The 24,803-nt window shown below is 40.9% G+C and overlaps 1 protein-coding gene across 5 annotated transcripts; it reads right to left on the reverse strand.

Moving 5' to 3' along the window:
• Positions 1 to 571: 571 nt before the first annotated feature.
• stag3 (STAG3 cohesin complex component) lies at positions 572 to 23,148 on the reverse strand. Of its 5 annotated transcripts, none has more exons than XM_006808951.2 (32): positions 23,118 to 23,148; positions 22,509 to 22,583; positions 22,153 to 22,246; positions 20,266 to 20,484; positions 19,428 to 19,524; positions 19,052 to 19,128; positions 18,447 to 18,651; positions 17,925 to 18,076; positions 17,131 to 17,328; positions 16,507 to 16,605; positions 15,901 to 15,980; positions 15,289 to 15,396; positions 14,895 to 14,991; positions 14,166 to 14,268; positions 13,909 to 14,012; positions 13,659 to 13,751; positions 13,483 to 13,575; positions 12,761 to 12,973; positions 11,855 to 11,922; positions 11,677 to 11,764; positions 9,877 to 9,957; positions 8,498 to 8,590; positions 7,044 to 7,236; positions 6,531 to 6,664; positions 5,955 to 6,056; positions 5,008 to 5,141; positions 4,583 to 4,705; positions 4,078 to 4,253; positions 2,598 to 2,790; positions 2,207 to 2,308; positions 2,000 to 2,087; positions 572 to 845 (listed from the first exon to the last, which is right to left on the reverse strand). In XM_006808951.2, the coding sequence occupies exons 2-32, from the start codon at positions 22,535 to 22,537 to the stop codon at positions 795 to 797; spliced, it is 3,687 nt and encodes a 1,228-aa protein (XP_006809014.2). In that variant the 5' UTR covers positions 22,538 to 22,583; positions 23,118 to 23,148; the 3' UTR covers positions 572 to 794. The 5 variants fall into 5 exon arrangements, with proteins under 5 accessions (XP_006809014.2, XP_006809015.2, XP_006809016.2 ...); XM_006808952.2 differs by having other exon boundaries at positions 23,071 to 23,120; XM_006808953.2 differs by lacking the exon at positions 23,118 to 23,148 and adding an exon at positions 22,748 to 22,855 and having other exon boundaries at positions 12,773 to 12,973.
• Positions 23,149 to 24,803: the final 1,655 nt, after the last annotated feature.

Consider the following 24,803-nt stretch of genomic DNA (forward strand, 5'->3'; position numbering starts at 1 on the left):
TGAGGGTGAGGGGAGGAAGACAGACAAGTACTTTAAAGCCATTTCAGAGAAAGTCAAAATTTCTAGATAAATAACCTCAAGTTTTGATTAATTAAATAGAGAAAACCTAAAGCTGATTCTTAAGGTTTTTGATCACTGTAAAATACCACCGTATATCTTGACTCCTTCCACTTATTTTTCTAAGCTCCTTCTGCTTCATGGTGTAATTCACTACAAAGCAATATGTGTTACTTTGTGCATGTTGTTAGTTTTATTAATCTTTTACAAAGGATACCCTCGGAATTTATTGATTTACTATAGTGTCTACTCATTTTGATCTTGTTTATTAGTGATTTTTTGACCTAGAAATAAAGCAAACAAATCACACATTACAAACAGGAATAACTAGTAGTGTCCCAGTGTATCTAAAAAACTTTTTGAGTTTGTTCATTTTTAAAACAATACATTGTAATGCCTTTAATATACATTAAGGTGTTCAACAAAAAACAAAAACAAACTGCGATGTGAACAGTGAAGGCTATTTTGAAAAATGTGAAACTCGTAAGAGCTGAGGAAAGACAGAGGAACCAAGTCCAACTTTAGTGAAACATTTATTCTGAACATCGTTATTTTCAAAACATTCCTATTAATACATCAGAACAGCTTCTAATTCCAGACTTCCCAATCAACAACAAAATTAAGAGACAAAAACAGGTCTGACAGGTGAACTTGCCGTCATTCAGAAGAACAGCTGACTCTTAATATTCGTCACACTGAAACTGTAGAAGTCCTGAACAGATGATCCACTGCTAACCTCAGTCAAAGAGCTCGTCAAGGACACTCAGTGAGGTGTGACGTGTAGAAGGCTGCAAGCAAACAAGTTTTAGTTTTCAAGGTATGTTGTACTTAATCTAGATTTAGGTTTATGTAACATATTTGTATTCAAAGGGTATAAATATAGCACTAGAAGCAAAGTTCAAAACATCACATATGTGCTTCTTTTCCTCTCATTATAAATAGCTTTGTACATATTTTTTTCTCTGCACAGATCCTACAACTGTGGTCACTGAAGGACCAACGTGAATTTGTGGTGACAAGTATATGTTCCTTTTAAAGAATTAATTCATTTGTACCTTAGCTGACCAGGTGCTGTTAAAACAGATTACACAGTCATGAGAGACAGTAGGGCTGCACGATTAATCATTAGAAAATCGCGATCTCAATTCATACTTATGTGCGATCTCATTTCCAAATGACAACGATTTTAAAAAAATTTAAAAATATGATGATGGCGATTGTACCGCATTTTGATCCGGGACGTAATCTGCATGAAAACAAGTGCTCACTCTTCCTGCTCAACAAATGACGAGGGCGGAGCCTTATACCAACGTGATACAGAAGCTGGCTGCTAAAATTGGCAGGGAAAAAACAACGGAGAGCACGTCAGGGATGACGAGAAAATGACAGGAGAAAATCCGTCCTGGTCAACTACCCAAACATCAATAACGGGAACCTTATACAGCGCTTCCCTATACCCGTCGAACTCCCGCAGGCACAAAGAAATTACGGAGGCTATTACTTATCACCTGACCAAAGATATGGCTCCATCAACACTGTGCAAAACGAGGGATTTAGGAAAACGATCAACACCCCAGACAAACGCTACACAGTGCCGTCCCGCAACTATTTTTCTATTGTAGCACTACCTGCTCTATACACGCAGTGTCGAGCAACGGTGGAGACGGAATTTCAAGCAGTACAACATTTTGCGGCAACCACAAAACGTGAGACATTTGTTGTTTTTATGTTTATTTATTGTTTTTATGTTCAGTCTCAACTGTTACGAAGTAGATGTGCAGCTAATAAGCGCAATAAATATTTATACTGGAAAAGAAAATCGTGAGAGAATCGTGATCTCAATTCTAAGCAAAAAAATCGTGATTATCATTTTATGCAAAATTGTGCAGCCCTAAGAGAAAGTAGAGTAAATATGATGTATTTGGGGTTTTTTTGTTCTTACCAGTGTGTATCCAGTGTCAGAGTCACTGTGATAATCTTCAATCTCGTCCTCATCTCTTTCTGAGATGTTGTCTTCAATCAGGGAAAGCCTACGAAGCACACACACAGATCCACTCTGTGATTATTTCTGGTTGAAAATAGCTTTTGTAAAATGAAACATATTCACAATTTAATAGTAAGTATTAAACAGTCTAAAAATCAGTCTTACAAGTTGAGGTGGGAGTTCAGGTCTTGCTGCCTTGGAGAGGGTGTGTTCTTGCTGGAGGAAGCCAGCCGTCTTTTGTTGAGTTTCACTTTTCGCATTTGTAACCTGGAGAGCAGCAGAAGACAATTTTCCAACTTCACTGTCTACCTGCTGTATTCTGTGTCTATGATTATGCCTTAATACACAGGGGAAATTAAATTTGTTTCATCATAAGCAAAACTCTGCAGGAGCTTTAATCTTCCTCCTTTTGCTGATTGCCCTTTTGACCAGTAATACAGCACACAGAAAAGAAAGGTACTGACATGAAATCATCTGACCCATGGCAGTAATTTACAAATGCTCGAATCAGAGGCAGCAGATACTGCAGACATGCTGATCATAAAATTTTACTTACCCTGAGGAGAACTCATCCTCTGACTCCGGCTCAGTTAAGGTGCTGCTGATATCCGACTCCATGGGTCTTGGTTTCCTGGATGCAATCCGCTTGGCGGGCTGCTTCTGGACAGTGGAGGTGAGGGCTGGGGTGTGCAGGCTGCTCTGGATGCTGCTGTTGTCCAACCAGGATCCTCTGGTGGTGGACGCTGAACCTGCAGGAGAGACAAGTCACCACACAAAGATGATGACGCTTTAATTGACAAGGTAAAGTAACAAATTTGCTTCCTGCAGAATTCAGCAGATTCCCAAACACAAATGTACATGTGAAGTAAAAATACCAAAGAATAAATGTTTTTAAGGCTTTCGAAATGTGAAGAATGCTATTCATTTTACATCACTGTATTTTGAACAACTATGACTTGTAACTATGACAGTTTTGCACTGTTTCTCTTAATGGTACCGAGTCATTACAGCAATTCCTGGACTCAAATTCAGATCAGCTCCATAAGTTACCACCCAACCCAAACCAACAACAGAAAGAAAATAATGGACACATGGATCATGTGCTAAAAAAAAAAAAAAAAAATTCTTGTTATTATAACTGATTATGATAAATGGCCTGTATTTATATAGCGCTTTACTAGTCCCTCAAAGCGCTTTACATATCCAGTCATCCACCCATTCACACACTGGTGTGAAGCTACATTGTAGCCACAGCCACCCTGGGGCGCACTGACAGAGGCGAGGCTGCCGGACACTGGCGCCACCGGGCCCTCTGACCACCACCAGTAGGCAACGGGTGAAGTGTCTTGCCCAAAGACACAACGACCGAGACTGTCCAAGCCGGGGCTCGAACCGGCAACCTTCCGATTACAAGGTGAACTCCCAACTCTTGAGCCACGATCGCCCATCACATCGATTGTGTGATTTCACAATTTGGGTTGAAATAACTGCTTTGTCCTGACATTTGGGTCACTCGTCCTCTGAATGGCCCCAAATATTAATCAATCCATTTTCTTCCACATATCCAGTTACATGGGGCGAACTAGCTAGCTGTCCACCCTGGACAGCTAGCTAGTTCATCTCAGGGCTGCCCCAGAGAGACAAACAGAGGGCATGGGGACAACATGCAAACTCCACACAGAAAGGTGGATTCAAACCTTCTTGCTGTAAGGTGGTAGTGCAAACCAGTGCACCAGTGTCATTTTTTTTCATCAATTTGTACATAGCCTCATTGGCAAATAGTAGCTAATACTGAAAATAACAATGAGACACTTCTTAGGATTAAAGAGCACTTCGTTGGCATATATCATGTCCAACAATCGAATACCTCTCCTCACCCTCGCCCTCTGACCATAAGACAGGGTAAGACTGAATTTTCCATTAAATTAAGGTTAATTAAATTGACTTCCCACTTCTAAGCATTTTTTAAAAATAATTATTTCTGCTATGACGTAGAGTATATCCATGCAGAGTGTTTTGTGTAGCATGTGGATCACCCTGAGCTGTGGTCCTCCTGCGTTTCACTACAGGCATGTCATGAGAAGGGACTTCGTCACCTCCCTCCTGTTCAGTGGCTTTAGAGGTGGAGCGAGCTTCCAAAGAACGCTGATACAGTTTGACTGGCGGCCAGGAGAGGGCAGCACTGGGACATGCCGATTTCAGAAACTCAGCTCTGGGAGGAGACGACAGAGAATCAGGATGGGACAAAGACTGAGGAAACCTTTGTTTGCATTTCAGTTTCAGTTTCACTGGAATTGAGCAAATAATTGTGAATCTAAGTTAAATGAATAATATGATCAACGCAACGAGTATGTAACAAGAATGAAGACACTGTTTTATTTTGTTTTACCTGTAATATAATAATTCATGTGGATTCATGACATCACAAGTATTCTCTCTCAGACTGTTGCTAAGTGAGATTTTTTTCCTCCATATGTATAACATACAGAAATACATGTGCAGTGTTACGACTGAGCATGTCTGTGTGTTTTTGCTTCTCACAGCTGGGCGCGGTCCGGCTGCAGTAACTTAAAACTGAACTCGCTGAGGATCTCCAAGAAGGCCACATTTGGATTTGGCTCCTCGCCCTCCTGTGGCTCCCGAAATGCAAAACGTATGCCGTCCCTGATAAAAAAGAAAGACAAACACAAACATAATCTCTTGACATAAAGAGAAACACAAAATGAACAACCACAGTGTGACGAATACTGTAATTTCTCTTTACAGTCCTCAAATCTGATGATTTCTTACTAGCTCTGAGTTAATTATTACAGATGATTTCTGCCATAAAGTAGCGTTTTTCTATGAAACTGTAGCCGCTTCTAAAAATGCTACATAGAAGTAACAGAAAAATAAATAAATAGGTAAACTAGGTCATGGTAAGGTTGGCCTGTGTGCATTTGTCAAGAGAAACGTGTGTTACTGACATGTGCAGGGCCACCAGTGGTTTGCGGACACGATGAAGATCAATGCCAAAGCTCATGGCAAGCCTCTTGGCCAAGTCTCTAATCTCAGTGAGATCCTGCCGGCTGTGGTGCTCCGTGAGCATCTCTGCAAACAGCTGAGCACACACAGACATGTTGCATAAAAGGCACGATATATATCTGGATATGCACAAACAAATATTCTGTGTTGGTTAGTTAAGGCTGCAAACTTTTAAGTAATTCAAGTACTGGTTGTAATTATAGAAGAGAACTCCCACATAACCCACGAAAATGAAGAACATGTGTTTTAATTTCAAATTAAGAGACAGTAAATATGTGCAGCTGGTTATTTAAATTGGAAAAACAACTCAGAATGTGCTTCACTCGTCCTTGCATACAAAAACGTCACTGATATGGAGCCCTGTATACTTTAGGTAGGTGTTTTATAAAAAAACAACAAAAAAATTTTTTTAACGTGAAAACTGAGGGAAAATCATCATCAGACTACTGTAATGTGCTTAAGTAACAAATGAAATGATAAACAGTAATACAAACTGTGGGAATTTTTAACCATTAAAACCATTAGGTGATATCAGTTCCTGTCAGCAGTGTACCCACGAATATACAAAACCAGTTAACTGGCTATTTTTATAGTGAAGAAAACTAACTCTGTTATGCTTCGATTGGATAAGTCACAGCAAATCTTAAATATTGTTTGATTTATGACTCCCAAGTTGAAGAGTTTGAAAGCATCTACCTATCACGTACCTACTGCTGACTGAAACACTAATAACTGTTGTTTTTAGAAGACCAGCATGCACTTTTCATCTCACCTCTCTCCTTCTGTGCCCCCGCTGTGAGCCTCCTACACTGTGCCAGGGAGGCGCACTGCACAGTTTGATAACCTCTACACTAAATACAAAAGATTACAGTGACATTTAAGTGCACACCTGCTGCAGACTCAGACAGACAGTCTTGGCGCTCTGCACGAGGTTGATGAGCTTGCTCTTGCTCAAAGTCTCTTTGATGATGTCACCAAAGTCCTTAAAATACTAGCGGAAAAACAAACAAACAAACAAACAAACAAACCAAAAACCAGAAAAACATCAAATCTATTTAATTAACAGCTCTGATAAATGTCTGAAAAAAATTAATCGGACCCACTCTGTTCTAGTCACCTGTGCCTCTTTTAGCAACCGTTCTCTCTGACTCATTCCCAGCACCTCGGTGGTTCTAAAACAGATTTTCTCACCCTCCTCCACGCTCTTACACATCCTCTCCATTATTACTTTTTTATGAATCTGCTTCCCGTCTTTCTATCCCAATTAATTCCCCCAAAGAATGTCGGTCCAACGACTGATCTCCAATTAGATTACTAAAGTCACGACTTTACCTTTTAACACATTTTGCCTACACTCACGCACGACTGTGATACAGAAACAGTGAGAATTGTAATATATGTAAATATAATGTGTTTGTGGTCATATGTGATAGGCTGGGCTGATAAAACCCAACAATCCCTCCACCTTGTTGTAGTGCTTGAAGACATCTGTGGCAGCAGTTAGGTCCAGCACCCCGTAGATGACCAGCTTACAGTAGCCAGCAAGTTGGTTGCGCTTCTTCTGAAGAAGACGCATCTTCATCTCCTCCTCGTCCTCAGCTAAAGAGGAGAGCCAGGTTGGCAGAAATGAGGAGTTAACAGTTTAGAAATGCAGAGATAGAGGGAAAGCATGCTGTGGGGTCTATAAGAGCATGAATGAAAGGGATATTTGGCAGAACATTATAAAATATGGAACAGAAAGTGGATACAGAAGAAGACTTAAAACAAGACATCAAAAACTGTACCCACAGGCAGTGATACAACTAAGCAGTTTCCAAAATATGGTACAAGCTAATAAAAACTACATCCCTTTCATTATTCAGTTCATTCTGACATCTGCTAACAGTGTTGTCACTTTGTCAACACTGGCTGACAAAGCGACAAATTGCTTCTGGAAAGTATCACAGTTCATGCAAACATTTATTGAGAGTAGGCGTACATTTTTCAGTTGGTGTCAAGATGCCATGGAGCTCGACGTCTTCGGTGTCAGTGAAGACGTAGTCCAGAAGGAAAGCGGCCAACTCGGACCGCAGAGAATCAGATGGCAGGTGGGCCAGTGCCTGGAGGGCGGGCTCGGAGCGGACTGAACCCACACTGTACAGCAACAGCAAGTCACATAACAGCTCAAATGCCTGTAAGAGAAGGACAGAATTTATGTTATCCAAATATCAAGACCCAGCTCTATATGACTCCGAAATTAAACTGATGAGTAACTATTTAGTTTGTAAAGAAAATTATAGACTATAAATCTGATTATGTTTGTTTATATGATGACAACAAAAAGAATAACATGATAAATTAACATATATATCTGTGTTTTAATACAAAAACGTAACAAAAATGTGCCAAGCACGACTCATTTTGTAAATGGTGAGCTAAACTAGAGTCAAAAGGTGGCACTTTCGGGTGGCACTACCTTGTTCCTTAGTCTCATCAACCGTCACAGATCGTCTCTGGTTTCAAAACATCAAAGGCATCATCACAGGACTTTACTAGCCTGAGTGTGATGCAATGGTGGCTGCATCCATCATTACACACAGCCCCAACATGTTTGAGTAAAACTTATTTAGTGTGTTTTGTGCTCTTCACTAAAGTTTGATTGTTTTTAAAAGCCCAAATTTATTATACATCACAGTCCAACTGGTCTAAGGTTTGTTTTTGTTTTTTAAATATAAGACTCCATTGCAATCATCTGCTGAAATGAGGTTTAAGTAAATAAATGAATTTTATCAGCTCATGGGTTTTGAAAAAACAATCACTGCAAACAAAGCCTCACAAATCTTTTTAATCCTTTCACCTCCATACCACCAGGGCAGGTGTTTTTCCTGACAATTTCACACGGGCCAATATATTGTGCATCACTGTATACCATGTTCTCCATGGTTTGTTTACAGACACTGGACATCTCACTGAGACTTTGGTATAAACAGGATGGTGTAAATATTCAAAGATTAAAATCAATAACAATGATTAAGGAACCACAATAATCAAGATAAAACAATTACCGTCCATCTCTTTGGAAACAGTTTGGCTTCAAGGAGTCCAGCAGCAGCAACAAACACAAAGGTTCAATAGCACTCACGATCGTACTGTTTTGAAGAATTGTAATCTCAGTAATTACCAAATAATTATTGTGATTTTTTGCCACAACTGATCAGTCGCAGTAATTTTCAAACACTTTTATTTCAAGTTATGTTTTGTCATGTCCCACAGGGTGATCTAGGTCTGTTGTTTTGGACTGATATCCTAAGATGGACTTTTGTCTCAGATAGCCAAGTGTAAAGTTGCCTTTAGTTAAAAAATGATATGGCTTCACTAGTACTTCACATATGGGATTGGTGCGCACTGTAAAAAGAAGAAGAAGAAGAAGAAGGACAAAAAAAGATCTCTTACTTGATCTCTGATATCTATCTGATTCAAAGACAAACAATCCTGACAGACTCTGCAGAACGACCGCACCTCCTTCTTCAGGCGCCTCAGTTCTGCCTGGAGTGAGAGAGGCACACAATAACAGAGGAAGACAGATTAAATATTTTCTTATCTTCTTACTAAGGCGTGTGTGTGTGTTGGCAGGGTTGGGGCAGTTAGTTTTCTAACCTAGAAATTCAGCTCCTTCTACACACCAACAACAGAAATCCTAATTAAACCACTTCAAGTGATAAGATTATTTTGGCTGCTCCCTTATTCACACAGGGTTGCACAGCAGGTAGCTCGGGTAGCCCCTTTCTGCTATAGCTCACAAGAGATTCGTGTCTCCTGCCAGACTTGGCCCAGGAAACTTTTGCTTTTGGCAAGCATGGAATCACCTGCTAGAAGTAGCATCTCTACATTTTGAATTGTTGGTGACACAATCTTCAAGATACATCTTCAGAGTTTTAAAGGTAGAATCTGACACTCCCAGTCTCCTGTCTTTGTTAACTATGTCAAAGCAGTCTGTGACACACACACACACACATGCACAAACAGACAAATCCCTGTTTATCTTTATCTAGGCCTTGTTACAGCCCCTCAGTTAATCAAGAAGCCGTCTTATCTCCTCTCCCGTTATGATCCTTTTGGCTGAACTCATTATTTGAAACTTTGTTTAGAATGAGCATCCACCACTGTAACAGTAATAATGTGATACCAATGGGAAAACACAATTTAAGTGCACACAGGAAGAGAAAACGCTGTGTGAGTCATCAATCAAAACATGAACAGACAAGGAATGAAAATAACTGATCAAGAGGAATGGATCTGGATGTGCTCTCTCTGGAACAGTGTTGAGAAAAACACAAATGGCTGCATGAGTAATAATGACATGCTCAGTGTGTGTAAAAAATGAGAGAGAAAAACAGCAGAAAAAGTGAAAACGAGCTCAGAAAGACAGAATAGAAACTAAAGAGAAGCAAGAATGAGAAAGGAAACACGTGAAGACAATCAATAAGAAAAAGTGTGAAGCGGTGGGAAATAAATATCCGAGTGTCGCTGTGGGCTCAGATGCACTCTAACAAACTGTTGCGTTAATTGCCTGCTGTCTGCGCAGCTGGTGAATTGTTCGACAACACAGACAAGAAAAGCTTAACAATCACACAAGAAGGCCACCAGCACGGTCGCCTAGGACTGCCTGTGATGTGATAGCCATTATGAAAGTATTAATCATGCAGATTAGCTTATTTCATGCAGGTAGACTGACACTACCGGGACCCATAACCGAATGTGTATCTGAGAATAAAGATTCAGATCATTTGAAACCTTGGACAAACAGCGGTTTTATAACATGAGACCAGCACCTCAGTTGGCTTGGAGTTCACCACATTCACTTTGGCCCACATCAGGTGAAAAGCTGCACACTTCATAGCTGGCACCATCAGCTGAAATGACACAAAAGAGAGTTAAAATTGACCTTCAATTAGAATAAAATGTTTTCCTTAAACTACTCCTGTACAAAAACCTAAAAACATGACATGAGAATTAAGGGATCACATTTTTAGCCAGTCTTGGCAGCCGGGGGTCAGTCCGCCAGGGCCTCCGCTCCTGGCCGCCACCCGACACACAATGCACCCGACCCCTATGGCGCCTCCTGCGGGTGGTGGGCCTGCGGGAGGATGGGCCCATGTCTCCTCTTCGGGCTGTGCCCGGCCGGGCCCCATGGACTAAGGCCCGGCCACCAGACGCTCGCCCTCGGGCACCCTCCCCGGGCCTGGCTCCAGGGCGGGGCCCCGGTAACCCTATCCCGGGCAGGGTAAACTGTTCCCTCTGTGTTTTTTTCATAGGGGTCTTCTGAATCGCTCTTTGTCTGGTCCCTCACCCAGGACCAATTTGCCATGGGAGACCCTACCAGGGGGCAAAAGCCCCCAGACAACATAGCCCCTGGGATCCCTGGGACACACAAACCCCTCCACCACGATAAGGTTGCGATTCACGGAGGAGAAGAGCAAGAGCTTGGTTCGCATTGCCGGCAATAAGTCGGACTCGTTCCCGGTGGGTGATGGGCTCCTCCAGGGCTGCCCTTTGTCACCGGTTCTGTTCATAATTTTTATGGACAGGATTTCTAGGCGCAGCCAAGTGGCGGAGGGCTTTCGCTTTGGTGGCCTCAGGATCTCATCTCTGATCTTTGCGGATGATGTGGTTCTGTTGGCTTCATCGGGTGAGGGCCTCCAGCTCGCACTGGAGCGGTTCGCAGCCGAGTGTGACGCAGCGGGAATGAGGATCAGCACCTCCAAATCTGAGGCCATGGTTCTCAGCCGGAAAAGGGTGGAGTGCCCACTCCGGGTCGGGGATGAGGTCCTACCCCAAGTGGAGGAGTTCAAGTATCTCGGGGTCTTGTTCGCGAGTGATGGGAGAAGGGAGCCGGAGATCGACAGACGAATTGGGGCTGCAGCTGCAGTAATGCAGACGCTGCACCGGTCAGTCGTGGTGAAGAGGGAGCTGAGTGTAAAAGCGAAGCTCTCAATTTACCGGTCGATCTACGTCCCTACCCTCACCTATGGCCACGAGCTGTGGGTAGTGACCGAAAGGACGAGATCGCGGATACAAGCGGCGGAAATGAGCTTCCTCCGAAAGGTGGCTGGCATCTCCCTTAGAGATAGGGTGAGAAGTTCGGCCATCCGGGAGGGGCTCAGAGTAGAGCCGCTGCTGCTCCACATCGAAAGGAGCCAGCTGAGGTGGTTTGGGCATCTGGTAAGGATGCCCCCTGGGCGCCTCCTGGGTGAGGTGTTCCAGGCATGTCCCACCGGGAGGAGGCCCCGGGGCAGACCCAGGACACGCTGGAGAGATTATATCTCTCGGCTGGCCTGGGAACGCCTTGGTGTTCCCCCGGATGAGCTGGAGGAGGTGGCTGGGGAGAGGGAGGTCTGGGCCTCTTTGCTTAGGCTGCTGCCCCCGCGACCCGGCCCCGGATAAAGCGGATGAAGATGGATGGATGGATGGATGGATGGACATTTTTAGCCTTGCAATTCATATGACATTCATGTTTTGTTAACTAGAAATTCATTACATTCCCCATTTTACTTATTATTTTCATAAAATGGCACTGCAATAGTCATGGCATTCACAATCCTCCCCCTCAAATATGAAACATTGGCATAAACCTCCTTATCAAGCTCTCTGGATTCCATCCGGCTCTTCAGCAGCTCAAGACAGGAATCAAACAGCTTCCAGGCAGTCGGGTCCTTAGCACTGGAAATAATGCACACACACACAATACAGTTACATACTTCTGTGTAAGAATTATTTAACACTATTGTCGCATGTATTATGACAGCATACCTGCTAAGGGCAGCAATCCTTTTTAAGGCAGTGGCTCCACTGTATGTGTCATCATCATCTGCAATACCCTAGGTCACAAACACAAAATGATACAGATAATAGTTCCACATAGATATTATTTCAGTTTTTGTTTCCAGTTTTCATCATACATTATTAGTATTTCAGTAAAACTAAATAAAACTCATGCAATACTACACCAATCCAACAAAAAAACCCAAACTAAATTCTTGTAAAGTTTCTGATCTATTTTCTTTCATAAATACAACTGATATTAAACATGTTTCATATGAGTCATACTGACATAATTCCTCTAAAACAGCACAGCTTTCAGACTGCTTTAAATGCCACCCCCCACCCGCGTGCTTTGCAAGCCTTCTGTTTACAAAGGGCAGCCAATCATAACAAAGCCAGCTTAAAGGGAAGAGAGACAAATTAGCTATATTGGCTTGACCGAGGATGAACTGAGGGGCAGCAACGAGGCCCAATACAAGCTTTTAATTAAGATTATTTTACAGTGAATCAAGCAAAGCTACTCTAGTCCAAGACATGAAAATATGGACATAAAAATAAGCACAGTACATCCCCTTTAAACTATATTAGAAAGACTGAGTCACTAAGGATTTCTTGAGGAATCTGTCCTTGTAAGATAATACATACTTACATACATTATTATATGTATTTTCTGTATGTATCTTATATACATAACTAAATTTGTATTTATTTAGCACCTTTCAAAACCAGGATAACAAAGTGTTTCACAACAAAAAAAACAAAACAAAACAAAACAAAACAGAGGATTAAAAACAAGAAAACAATGTATTACATTTCAACAAAACGTGCATTTAAGTATACAGTATGCACATGCACAATATAAAATGTATCTGCTGGTATGCAAGCATCACTGACACACTCTCCAACCTGGAGCAGGTCATTTACGTAGGTGCTGAAACAATCGGTAAGGACATCAAACAGCTGGCTGAATGCCATTTGTGTGCGGGAGGAGAAGGTGTAGCAGTCGGAGCTGAGAGCGCTGACCAGGTGGGCGCAAGCCTCCAGTACGGCGACCTCTGTGTGCTTCTCCACAATGCCACATACCTGGGACAGCAGCAGGTCCAAATGCTGAACAGAAGAAGTAGAATATGAATGTAACGCTTAGGATAGTAATTATTTAAAGGTAAATCGCTTGCCCTCCCACTCAAGGACACTGAACTGAACCACTGGTTCAGCATCTGGCTGAGGAAATCTCTAACTGCAGGCAAGCTTAAAACTCACAGCTGGCATGACCTGAAAGTCAGCCACTGTTTAACTGTGGACCTGACAGGCTTCAGTTCATTTTCCTCTAATATTGGAATATTATATTTGCATTAATATTAAGATGCTAAATCATAAAATAATAGCTCCAAAATAAAAGAAATAAAATTGTCTTTGAGCATTGGTAGCCTCTTTTTCTCTTTAAGCCATTAAGCTTAATTTCTCTGACTTCTTTATATTATTACCATATAATTCACATTGAGCGTGAACGAACTTGGATACTGAATAAGAGAAAAAAAAACTATAGAAGCACAAATACTTTCTAAATATATCTCATTACATATTGACAATAATAAACACATTTCTGGTCCTCCTACCTTTTCCAGCCACTGAGCGCTGCTGTACATCTCCAGGTCAAAGTACAGGGGAGCTTTGAGGAGCAGTTTCACGTTCCTTGCATCCGCTGAGTACTGCAGGTCAGTATAAACATAAACTCTTCTTTAAAAATGTAAAGCAACAATAAAAAAAGCTGAATATTTGTATTTAAATGAACCTTGGCAAGCAGCTGTGGCAGTAAAGGGATGAAGTGTGTTGTGATGCGTCTCTTGTCTTGTTCCTGGATTTTCTTATCCTTCATACTGAGGTTCTAATCCCACATGACCATTCAGCAATCAATCACAGGCAAGATTTGTTTAGTGGAGAAAATGTGCAAAATGTGTCATAAAATATTGCATTTACAGCCTCCACTGTTCCATTAAACACAAGCCACACAGCATTATTCTTGCATTTGAATGTGTCACCACCTTTTTGCCCTGAGTTCTCCCAACAGGTGGGGTTGCCTGTGCTGCCTGTCTGATCGCACACATCATCAGCTCTATGAGCACCCCCTCCTCCTCATACATCAGTTCTGACAACACAAAAACAGACAGTTGAAGAAACAGAGTAGGAACAAAAAGGAGCAGCTATCACTAACTTGCCATTTTTATTGGTGCTGGGGAAAAATGGCTACGTGCTTAGGCTCATACTCTTGTCATGTTTACAGTTTTATCTTGTTCCTCACCATCATCTTGTAGCAGGAAAGTGGTCATTGTCTCCCAGTCTCTCAGCTCAGATCCTGCCACATGCCAAAGGCTGTCCACCAGATATGCCCCATGCTCATGGAACTGTTAGGAGAATGGATCTTTTAGCATGTGTCTCCACATCAAAGGAGCCAAGTGAGGTGGTCTGGATATCTGATAAGGATGCCTCCTGGGTGCCAATTTGGCAAAGGTGTTTTTGACATTATACTGGGAGGAAGCCCCATACAAGACCCAGGGCAAGCTGGAGCAATTACATCTCTTGGCTGTCTCAGTGCCTCAGTGTCACCCCAGAGGAGCTGGAGGAGGTGGCTGTGGACAGCAAGCTCTGGGCGTCTCCCCGAGACTGCTGCCCCCAGACTAGCAGCAGAATATGGTTGGATTAATTTTTTCGTAAGAAAATTTTACAGTGTGTTAATAAGTATTATATAGTCTCTATATTTGAAATTAAGTCAGAGTTAAAGCATGACTCCTGCGTCTGCGCTGGTCAAGACTAGTTTCCCTGATGTTAGACAGATGTTTAGGGTCACCATTTGTCAATCTATGATGAACTCTTGCCAGAAAGCTGATGCGTTCACAGAAAGGTTAACAGGTTTGACCAACTTGAGTAACATCCTCTTGGCTCTGCTCTGCATTTTTGTACTTTCATATCGCCTTAAATTCCAAACAGAGGAGAATGAAAGAGAGGGGGCATAGAGAGAAAGAAATACTACCTCACTCTGGATGTAGAAGGAGATGAGGATTTGAAAAAAGGCTGCATTGTTGGCTTTGTCATTCTCCTGGCTGTGACTGGTAGTCACACTTTTCAGCCTAACATATACACATAAAATAAAAAACAAGAACATTTTACATAATATTAACTAAAAATACAGGTGAAATTATGCAAATGAGATTGGTGAACGGTAAAAACTCAATTATAAATGAAACTACATGTTTGTATAGAATTTCCACTTTATTTTTGAGGGTCAGTAATGAATTAGTAAATTCAACAAAAATTAGAACATTTTTGTAAAAGATAATCAAAGGGAAATATGCAATAAATAAATAAACAAACAGCAACATTTACACTTCTGTAAATGTATGTGACCAAGTGTGGTTAAAGCGTACTTGCTGTATAGGAAGCCACCAGCTGCAGATGCCAGACCTCGGTGTGAAGCGTAAACCAGTGGATAAATGTGGCCACACTCCTCTTCGTCCAGTCCTTCATCTGTTCTCCTGCAAGTACACACATAAAAATGTATTGATCAACTGAGGTACATACACTAGATAAAGAAGATGACAAACATTTCAAAAACCAGCAGTTTCAGTTCATTTTTGTTCATCTTTTTGATTTCCCCTAAAAACATCTAATTTCACTGCAGTCAGGGGTGTGAGATGTTGGCAAGCATTAGATCACGACTGATGCTATGAATCATCAGCAATCATGACCAAGCAGACTGCAGGAGTTGTGTGGAACCATCACATATGTTGGTTGAGTAAGCATCTTTATATTTAAAATAAGAAACTGGGTGTTAAAGTTTCTTATTCTGACTTCTAAACGAATGCTAAATGTGTGAAAACAAGACTGAATCACAGAATTGGATAAGACTTTTCTGTGATGCAACTCAAAAGTATACACTTCCGGCATTAAAATGTGCTATATTTGGTATACTTTGAGCTCCAACTTTTCCTCAGATAATGAGAACAAAGCATGGGGACGAGAGAGAAAAAGCCCTTTACTGTTGGATCAGCAGCAGCAGATTGACCACTTCCACTGCCACGTCTGGGTCCTTGTCCAGCACCATGCTGAGAATTCTCTCCTAAACACACACAGACATTTAGATATGCAGTGGCACATAAACAGAATACTGTTCAATCATGCCAACAGACATTCAGTAGATATGCATAATGCACCCACATCAACAGACATACATGCACACACACGAGCCCCATCATTAGGCACTAAGCCATGGCATAAATACCATTTATCTGCTGCAGCACATGTGGCTTAGAAGGGTTTTTATATGTTTGAAAAGAGCTTATTAACCATCAGTAATTGGCAGCAATTAATTCACCCAGACATATGCCCAGACAAAGGATGAAACCATAACAACAAACAGGAATGGTGGAAAAAAACAAACCCTCAAAAGGAAAGAAAATACAGGGAGGAGGCACAAAATACTGGGAGGGAAGACATAGGCAGACAACAAAATAGAAACAATAGAAAAAGCTGAAACAATAGATTAAAAGCAGATGCAGAGACAGACAGACAGTCAAGGGGGAGAAAGAAAAGAGGGAGACAAGAAGAATTAAATGGGCCGAGTCCAATCCAGAGGGATGCCTCACTTTAAATCTGCTGGTGAAAAGCTCCAGGCGCCCAATGAATTCCTTCTCCTGGTACAGACCCTGCAGGGCACGCACACACTGCAGACGCACTGGACTTTGCTGAGGGCGAGGAAAAAACAGAGTATGGTAACACTCTTTCTATAACCTGAATACAGACTTGTGCTCAAGCCTGTACATAGTGGAATTTCTCTTTGTGAAAATGTGAGTCTTCCTTTCTCTGTACATATTCTGCCATAGTGTCGTCTGTAGGAAGTCTACACGAGCATGAATACCAAAATTGAAGGTTCTCAATGAGGAAAAAAAGGAATTTCACATATAATTACTTCCATCTCTACTGTTGGTTGCACTCAGTGACAAATGATGCTGTTTAATGTGAATAAAGGGATGACATTACAGGAAGTTGTCAGGGTTTTTAATATTCCACCCTTTACTAGAGAAAAAAAACAATCAACTTTTTAAGCTGAAATTAAGCTTAAAACACATATTTGTTTATAGAATGGTCAAAAAGGACAAGACAACACCTAGACTTTGCTATAACTATTTGCAGACAAACAGTGCTTACATGCAGTCACCCTTCCAAAAGTCAGTGGACATACACTTTTTGTCCTCTCTATGTGTGTATACCTTGTCATGCATGGTCCATCCCAGATATTTAAGACATCCGTCATTAAGGAAGTCCTCAGGGTCCATTTTCAACCAAAGGCCCAACTCTTCAATACACACTCCCCGGATCTCAGGCAATTGGTCCCGATAACGATGCACAAACACACCACGGAAAGTGGCATTCATCATGGAGGACAGCTCCTCTCTGTTTTCTCGCAACTACAACACACAAATATCAAATAGAGCCACTCAGACACACACATACTGTACAGAAAGACTAAATAAATGAGTCTACCAGGACTCCAACACTGTCGGTATATTGATCTGCTGTGGTAACCATCTTTTGCTGAAGTGGGCAGAATAAATAGCAACGACCAGTCCTTATAGAGCGAAAGGTGATAACTCTGATGATTATCAGATTAACATGGACACAAAAAACTGTATAAATGCTACTTTACATATTTTACTATTCCTCACAGAGCATGCACTTCCTGTTGTCCCTGTACTTGCACAACTCAAAAATTAACATGAGCAAGATAGGAAACGTCAGCAAGCACTTAAATCGGATAAGCGGAAGAGAATGGATATTTTGTTAGTAAAATACAAACTATTTCAAACATGACAGCCATTAAACAACCTGGGCAACAAGAGAAGAAAATGTTGGTGTAGTGATGCCAATAATTTTAAGGGATATTTGCAAAAAATGTTCTTCAATTACTTTTTTCCTAAAGCACATGTCACAGCTTTAATGTTGTGACCTATGTGTTAACGAAAAAGTGGCTGTGTCTCTAAACTTTTGTTTTTCTTTGTGTCACCTCTCTAATGGTGGCCTGCAGTTCCTCCAGTCTGTCAGCGGCTCTGTCGTGCGCCCTCTTGCTGTTTTCCGTGTTGTATTGCTGCTGGGTGGTCTGCAGCTGAACAGAAACTACTACAGCTACTTCCACCAACCCGGTCATCAACTTTATGGCTAGCAGAGGAAAACATGGAGATAGAAAAGTCTATAAAGTACTTCTCAAACAATATATTATTGCAGAAGGTGTATGTACTTTTTATTGACAAGTACAAATGCGCAAGTATATTCTTACCAAAAATCAAACCTGCCCAGACTAACCTAATTTTTGATATGCTGCTAAGCTTTATTTTACCTATTTTTTCCCCAAGACAAACCTATTAATTAACACACAGCATTAGCAGATTAAAGGCACTGTATCAAGTACAAAAGTAAATTGCACTGAACTACCTTTCCTTAATCATGGCAAGAGTTCTGTTTAAAAACTATGCTGTTATAAGTGTTTGTATGCCTTTCTTTTTTTATACACATGAATCAGATCGCTCACCAAGCAGGGTACTGGTGTGTCTGAAGGCTCGGACCTGGGAGTCTGAGAGGCCGGTGAGTAGAGCCAGCAGGGAAGGGAAGAGGTATTCATCATAAACACGGCTATTCCGACAGGAGCGCACAAGAACCCTAGCAAACTCACACAGGCCTGCTTTGAAACGCTTCAGCTGGGGCCCTGGCGTGCACAGAGGGTAGTTCACTGAATCCTGGAAGAAAAGGGGGGGAAGCAGAGAGGCAAAGAGCTTTAAGCTTCCTATTCTATGCTTCATGTAGTTATCTGAAGCACAAACTTCTGGTTTGTTCCGCTAATGACAATTACATCAGTGGAAAACCAAAGTGATTAACTCATTAATGTGTCCATTTATCAGCATTAAATTTTAATGAGAGTTTTCCATCATGCTGTGCTCCAACCTTCAGATCACAATCTCTTGAGACATGAAGGCTATTAAAGTTTTTGAACTAATTCCAGAAGGATGATTTGTAGGGAGAAGACAGACAAAGACTACAAACTACATTCAAACTTTCATTCCTGTAGGAACAAGCTTTATATTTTAAATACATTTTAACCAAACTACAACTGAACTGCTTTCTTCCCCTTTCCCTCACCTCATTGAACTCTTTGGTTAGGGTGCTGATGATCTCAGCATTTTGCATGCTGTCAAACATCTTTCTGGTAACAACACCTGGACATGAAAAAAGTTAAAGGATAAAGAAATGTTCCAGATTTGGAAATTAAGTGACCCCCCCTCAGATGAACCTAATATTACAATACTTAGAATACTTCACCTAGTAATAATTTCATCTACACAATTTCCTTTCATTTTCATTCTCATTACAAAATATCAGTTTTCTCGTCTCAACATTGCATCACTGGGTTACTAGCAGAAACGCTATTGATGACTGAGTCAAAATTTCAATCCCTAAAACTTTCACCCCCACCCCCTCTACTACCCATCTTCTGGCCTGTCTTTTAACCTCTGACCTTTGCATCCGCAGGACTGAACAATGAAGTTGATGAGCACCAGCAGTCCCGCCTCTTGGCTCTGCTTATAGCTGTCCAGCCACTCGTCTACCACCGTCTTAAGATTGACAGGGAGAAAGCAGCCAGTGAAAATGCTTCATTCAGATCAAAGAGCAGATACACACGTTAAGAATATATTAGTCAAACAACATTACTGATTTCAGCTTAAAAACTGGCTTTTTATATGCTCTGCACTATAACGCGGGAGCTTTTTATTTCCTGGTTAAATCTATTAAATTGCAGTTTTTACCAACAATTCTGTATGGCAGACACCCCTTCACAGAAGCCATTCTCTTGATACTGGAAGTGTAACCTATTGTAAAGCAGTCAAATTTAGCTGAGAACTGTGAAACCTTTTCAGAACAGATTTCTTGAACTTCCATTTGCCAGAATTTCTGAATGTGCATAATGAGCCTCCCCCCAGAGTCCCCGTCTGCATTGTCTTGCAGTTCTACACTGTAGTGACAGACTATTTATTACTGTATTTCTTTTGTTATGCTGCCTTTCTTTTGTAGTCTTTACCCAAAAGCAGCTATAGCAAGAACAATACTTGGGATACACAAGTGCTGTCAATCATTGACTACATGGTCCAGTGAGAACACCCGTCTCTCTTAATGTATCAGAGTCACTTCTGTAGGATCACATCAGTCAGCCACTGACAGCACATGATAACCCCTCATTGTCAGCTTCTTTCTCTTATAATTACACATGCTTCATTCAGTACCCCCTCCCTTCATGTGTTTATCTCTAAGCTACCTTCCCCCTTCCTTCCACACTCCTCTGCTTGGGGTTTGCTCACCACCATGGCACTCTTTCCAGAGCAGACAGCATCATAGATATCCTTTGCGCTGATAATCTGTCTCTCCTCGTTCATGCTCCTAACAGATCTAGCAGAGAGCTGCATGGATGTCCCCTGGGAGACGGATTGTGGGGAAGGACCTGGAGGGGTGGGAACTGAGCTGCCACTGGGGCTGGACATCCCCTTCAGTGCAGCATTATGCCTGGTTCTCTTGGGTGGCTTGAGATGAAAGAGATTTATTTAAGGATTTAGAATGCATTTTGCTTGTGATCTGAACAAGCAACATGCCAAAATAAAGTATATTAGACATCTATTATAGTGTTGTTGTCTTTTTGCTGATGACACAGTGATTACCAGTTTGGCCACAGAACCTGGAGCAAAGTATTGTGGATATCTGGATGACTTTAATGTTTTACTTCAGTTAAACACCAAGAAAACAAAAGATTTTTTTAAATGTTATTGCTATCAGGCAGGGACAACAACAGGTAGTGGTAAGTGGTAACTGTACTGAATTTGTAAATGAATACAAATACATAGGGATAGTGATTGATGAAAAACTATCATAGGAGTCAAGCATAAGTGTCATTTAAAAAAAAGGATTATAACATTTATACTTGATGTGAAAGTGGAGTCAGTTTGATGTGGGCAGATATATATTGCTCTTTTTTTTTTATTGGTAATTTGCTGAGAGCACTCTAACTTTTTGTTTTACTGCAATCTTACTTCCCTTACATGGGAGGCACGTCAGCAACAATACAGTCAACAAGTCAGCAACTTTGGGAAGGGTGGTGTAAAAGGGGTGAGAAACCATCAGTGATGAGTTAAAGCATAGGTGTCAAACTCTGGCCCACGGGTCAAATTTGGCCTGCAGCCTAATTACATTTGGCCCGCAAAGCCATACCAAATTACTATTAGAGCAGGCCTACTGGTATTATACAGCTAATATATATATTGTTTAGTATTAAGCTTTGCTTGTTCCATATTCAGTTTTTCAGCAAAACTTTTTTGAGTCCATAAGAAAAGATTCATTCTTATATCTGGAGGAAGATTTTTTTTTTCAATAAATATTAATGTTAGCCCGCGACTTTGTTCCTGTTTTGAATTTTGGCCCACTGTGTATTTGAGTTTGACACCCCTGAGTTAAAGGCTCTTCATGGTGAATACACCATCAGAATGGACATCTAAAGCTCAGAGGTCTTTTATACCTAATCGCATATTTCTGATGAACAAGTCTAGGTGACATGATATGATGTGGATGTTACTTGCAGATAGCTGCATTTGATTTTTGCTGATGCTTCTGCTAATGTCTTTAATCTTGGTGAAAAACCCAGTGACAATATGACAAACTAGTATACTTTTAGCATCAGTTCAAAGCCTGGATGAATGGGGAGGATTGTATCAAGGTAGGGCATATGGCCACCAAATGAGGATCATTAAGAATGTGGAGACAAAGTTTGAGAGGCAAGCTTGAAATGATTTTGACATGCGCAGAGGAGAGATAATGGCTATACTGGACAAAGGATGTTGAATATGGACCTGCCAGACAGGAGGAAAGAAGAAGACCACAGAGAAGGTTCATGGATGTAATGAAGAAGGACATGCAGAGGGCATGTGTGACAGAGGAGGATGCTAGGGACAAGGTGAGATGGAGGCAGATGATCTGCTGTAGCAAACCCTGAGGGGAGCAGCCAAGAGAAGAAAGCGAACAGCTGTGGCTGTAATGTCTTTTCTGTTGTAGTTGTATTCATCTGACAGTCGCCAAGTGACACAAATGGAATTTCTGAAAGGTCTATAAATACAGCATTTGCAGCTATTGTGATGGCAGATTTATCTTTTACAATGACTAATAAAAAAGCAGAAAGTTATTTTAAAGAGACAAAAATCCACCTGCTTAGATACTGCTGGTTTTCTTCGCTTTGCTCCTTTCATGGTGGCCTCATAGTCACTGCCTGAGTCAGTGGGGGAATCTAACTCCTCAAGACTAAAAGACAAGGGAAATAATTGACAAGTTAGACAAAAAAATTCAGCTTTACTGTGGTGAATTTAAATGAAGGGTGATGAGAAAACAGGCAGGTATCATTATGAAAAAGTAGAATTATTATACAACCCTTAAGCTATTAGCTTCAGCCAGAGCATTAGTAGCAACTTTCACAATGCTTTTTAATATGAACGCTGTCAAATTAGAATTATTATTTTAATTTCTCTTAACCTTTTGACATTTCAACACAAAGTATCAGCATTACCTGTCCAAAGCTGAACTTCCACTTGCCATTTTGGCTGAAGGAATGTACCAGACTTACTATATTCAGGAGTGGAGGCTATGAAGAAAGATACGGTATAAAATAAAATTAGCAAGATGACAAGCTAAACTTCATTAGCCTGTTTGACAAACTCAACTTATGAAGCTTTTAAGACGCACTTAAAGTATTTCAAATGAAACTACTCAATAACCACCACTAGCAGATTAAGGATATCAGTTTACCACTTGATAATTTAGTTAGTGTTGAGTAATTTTCTGCCTTGGCTAACTTTTCTTCCTCGTAAACTGAGAACTGCCGAAAGCGCGCCGCTGTGGATTGTTACTAGAAGGTGATTGGTCCTAGCAGAAAATAACTCGATGTTCATTGGTCAATTCTTCTGCATGGTTGTCTAGTAGTATTGGCAATAAATGGAACCAGTTAAAGATATCTCCGTGACTGCAACCCTTTCACCTTGCAGCTAATTTACTCTTGTGTTCATATAGATAGTTTTCATTATGTATATTGTGTTAATAGGTTTCATGGTTGCATCTATAGCTTGTAGCACCCTGAGGTGGTTGACTGGTCCTTGCCCCGCCACCGCAGGATCCTCACCCCTCAGTTCCCAGTTGGTCCATTGTTCTCTGTTTGAAAGGCTGTGACCAGCGTCAAAACAGCCTGGGTGAAACACAACTTCTGGTCTTCACCTTCAAAATAAAATATTGATGTTCTCATGCAAATCACATGAGATTAATCTAAAGCAGGGATCTCAAACTTAAATGAGCTGTGGGCCACTGCTGGTACGGTCATTTCATTGGAGGGCCACTTTAGTGTACAAGTAGTACAAAAAACCCAAAAAACAAGAAAACACCTACAAATATTTGCAAAAACGTTTGTGTTTTGTTTGTTTTTTTAAAATGTCAAATATTGTATAACCAGACAAAACTGCAAATGTGAATGGAATTTTCTTTTTCTTACTCTTCACTAACTGAAGCCTTTCATCGAACTACCAAATAAACAAATTGGTACTCTCTTTCTGGCCAGACATGTACTGCTATATTTTGTTCGCATTTAACAAAATAAAAATAGAGACAAGTGTACACATTAGTTGTCTTTACAAATAACTCTCTCGCTGAACTGACACAGCCAATGATTACAAAACAAAAATGCAGACTGTCATATAACTAATATTAGACCATATGCACCGTTTCTCTGGGAAAAGGGATCCTCTTGTCCAACATATTAGGGCAATATCCCACATGAACGGTGACTTATGGATGCATTCATAGTGGAATTCAAAGATGATCGACAGAACAGCCAGTGAAATAACAGTTAGTTAATAGCAGTCATTGCAATAGAAAATGTAAAAGCAGGAGAGTATAAAGACAAACTTTAGATTCCATGTATGCTGATAAATCCTCTTTCAGCTGCTCCCTTTAGGGGTCACCACAGTGGATCATCTGCCTTCATCTGTCTCACCTTATTCCTAGGATCCTTCTCCATCACATCAATCATCTTCATGTCCTCTTCCACTAAATCCATGAATCTTCTCTGTGGCCTTCCTCCTGCCTGGCAGCTCAATCTTCAATATCCTTTGTCCAATATCCCTCCTCTGCACATGTAGCCTTGCCTTTCTAACTTTGTCTTCAAACTGTTCAACCTGAGCTGTCCCTCTCATGTACTTAGTTTAACCTTGTCCATTCTCATCACTTTGACTGAAAATCTTAGGATCTTAAAGCTGCTCCCTCCTATCTTTTTGTCAGCATTACCATTTCCAAACCATAAATCATAGCAGGACTCACTAATGTCTTATAAAAATTTTCTTGGACCCTTGGTGCTGTCCTTCTGTTGCAAATCATCCCTGACTCCTCTCCACCTACTCCACCCCCTTTTCACTGTTAGTTGCTTGGATGGTTTGCCCCAGGTATTTAAACTCATCCACCATCTCTGCTCCTTGCAGCTCCACTGTTACATCTGTCTTCTGCTCATTCATTTACTCTTATTTAACTTGAGGTAATTTTTTAAAAATCACTTATGCATACATCAGTTTTTGCACTATTGTGGCACTTCTATTTTAGTTATTCTCTTTATCTATTGTAGACTACTATTTTCGCTGCTGCTGTAAAACAATTTCCCTTGTGAAATGAATGAAAGTATGAATCAAAATTGGGACTCTTTCTTTCAAATGCTCAAAAATTGTAATAACAACATGATTATACGGTTGTTGTTTTTGTTATGTCCTTACGTAGTCTTTCTGGCTGTCCCATCAACTACAAGCCTCCCCTTTTATTTTGACAGCAG

The sequence above is a fragment of the Neolamprologus brichardi genome, chromosome 2 (genome assembly GCF_056152115.1).
Source record: "Neolamprologus brichardi isolate AB-2024 chromosome 2, ASM5615211v1, whole genome shotgun sequence".
NCBI lineage: Eukaryota > Metazoa > Chordata > Actinopteri > Cichliformes > Cichlidae > Neolamprologus > Neolamprologus brichardi.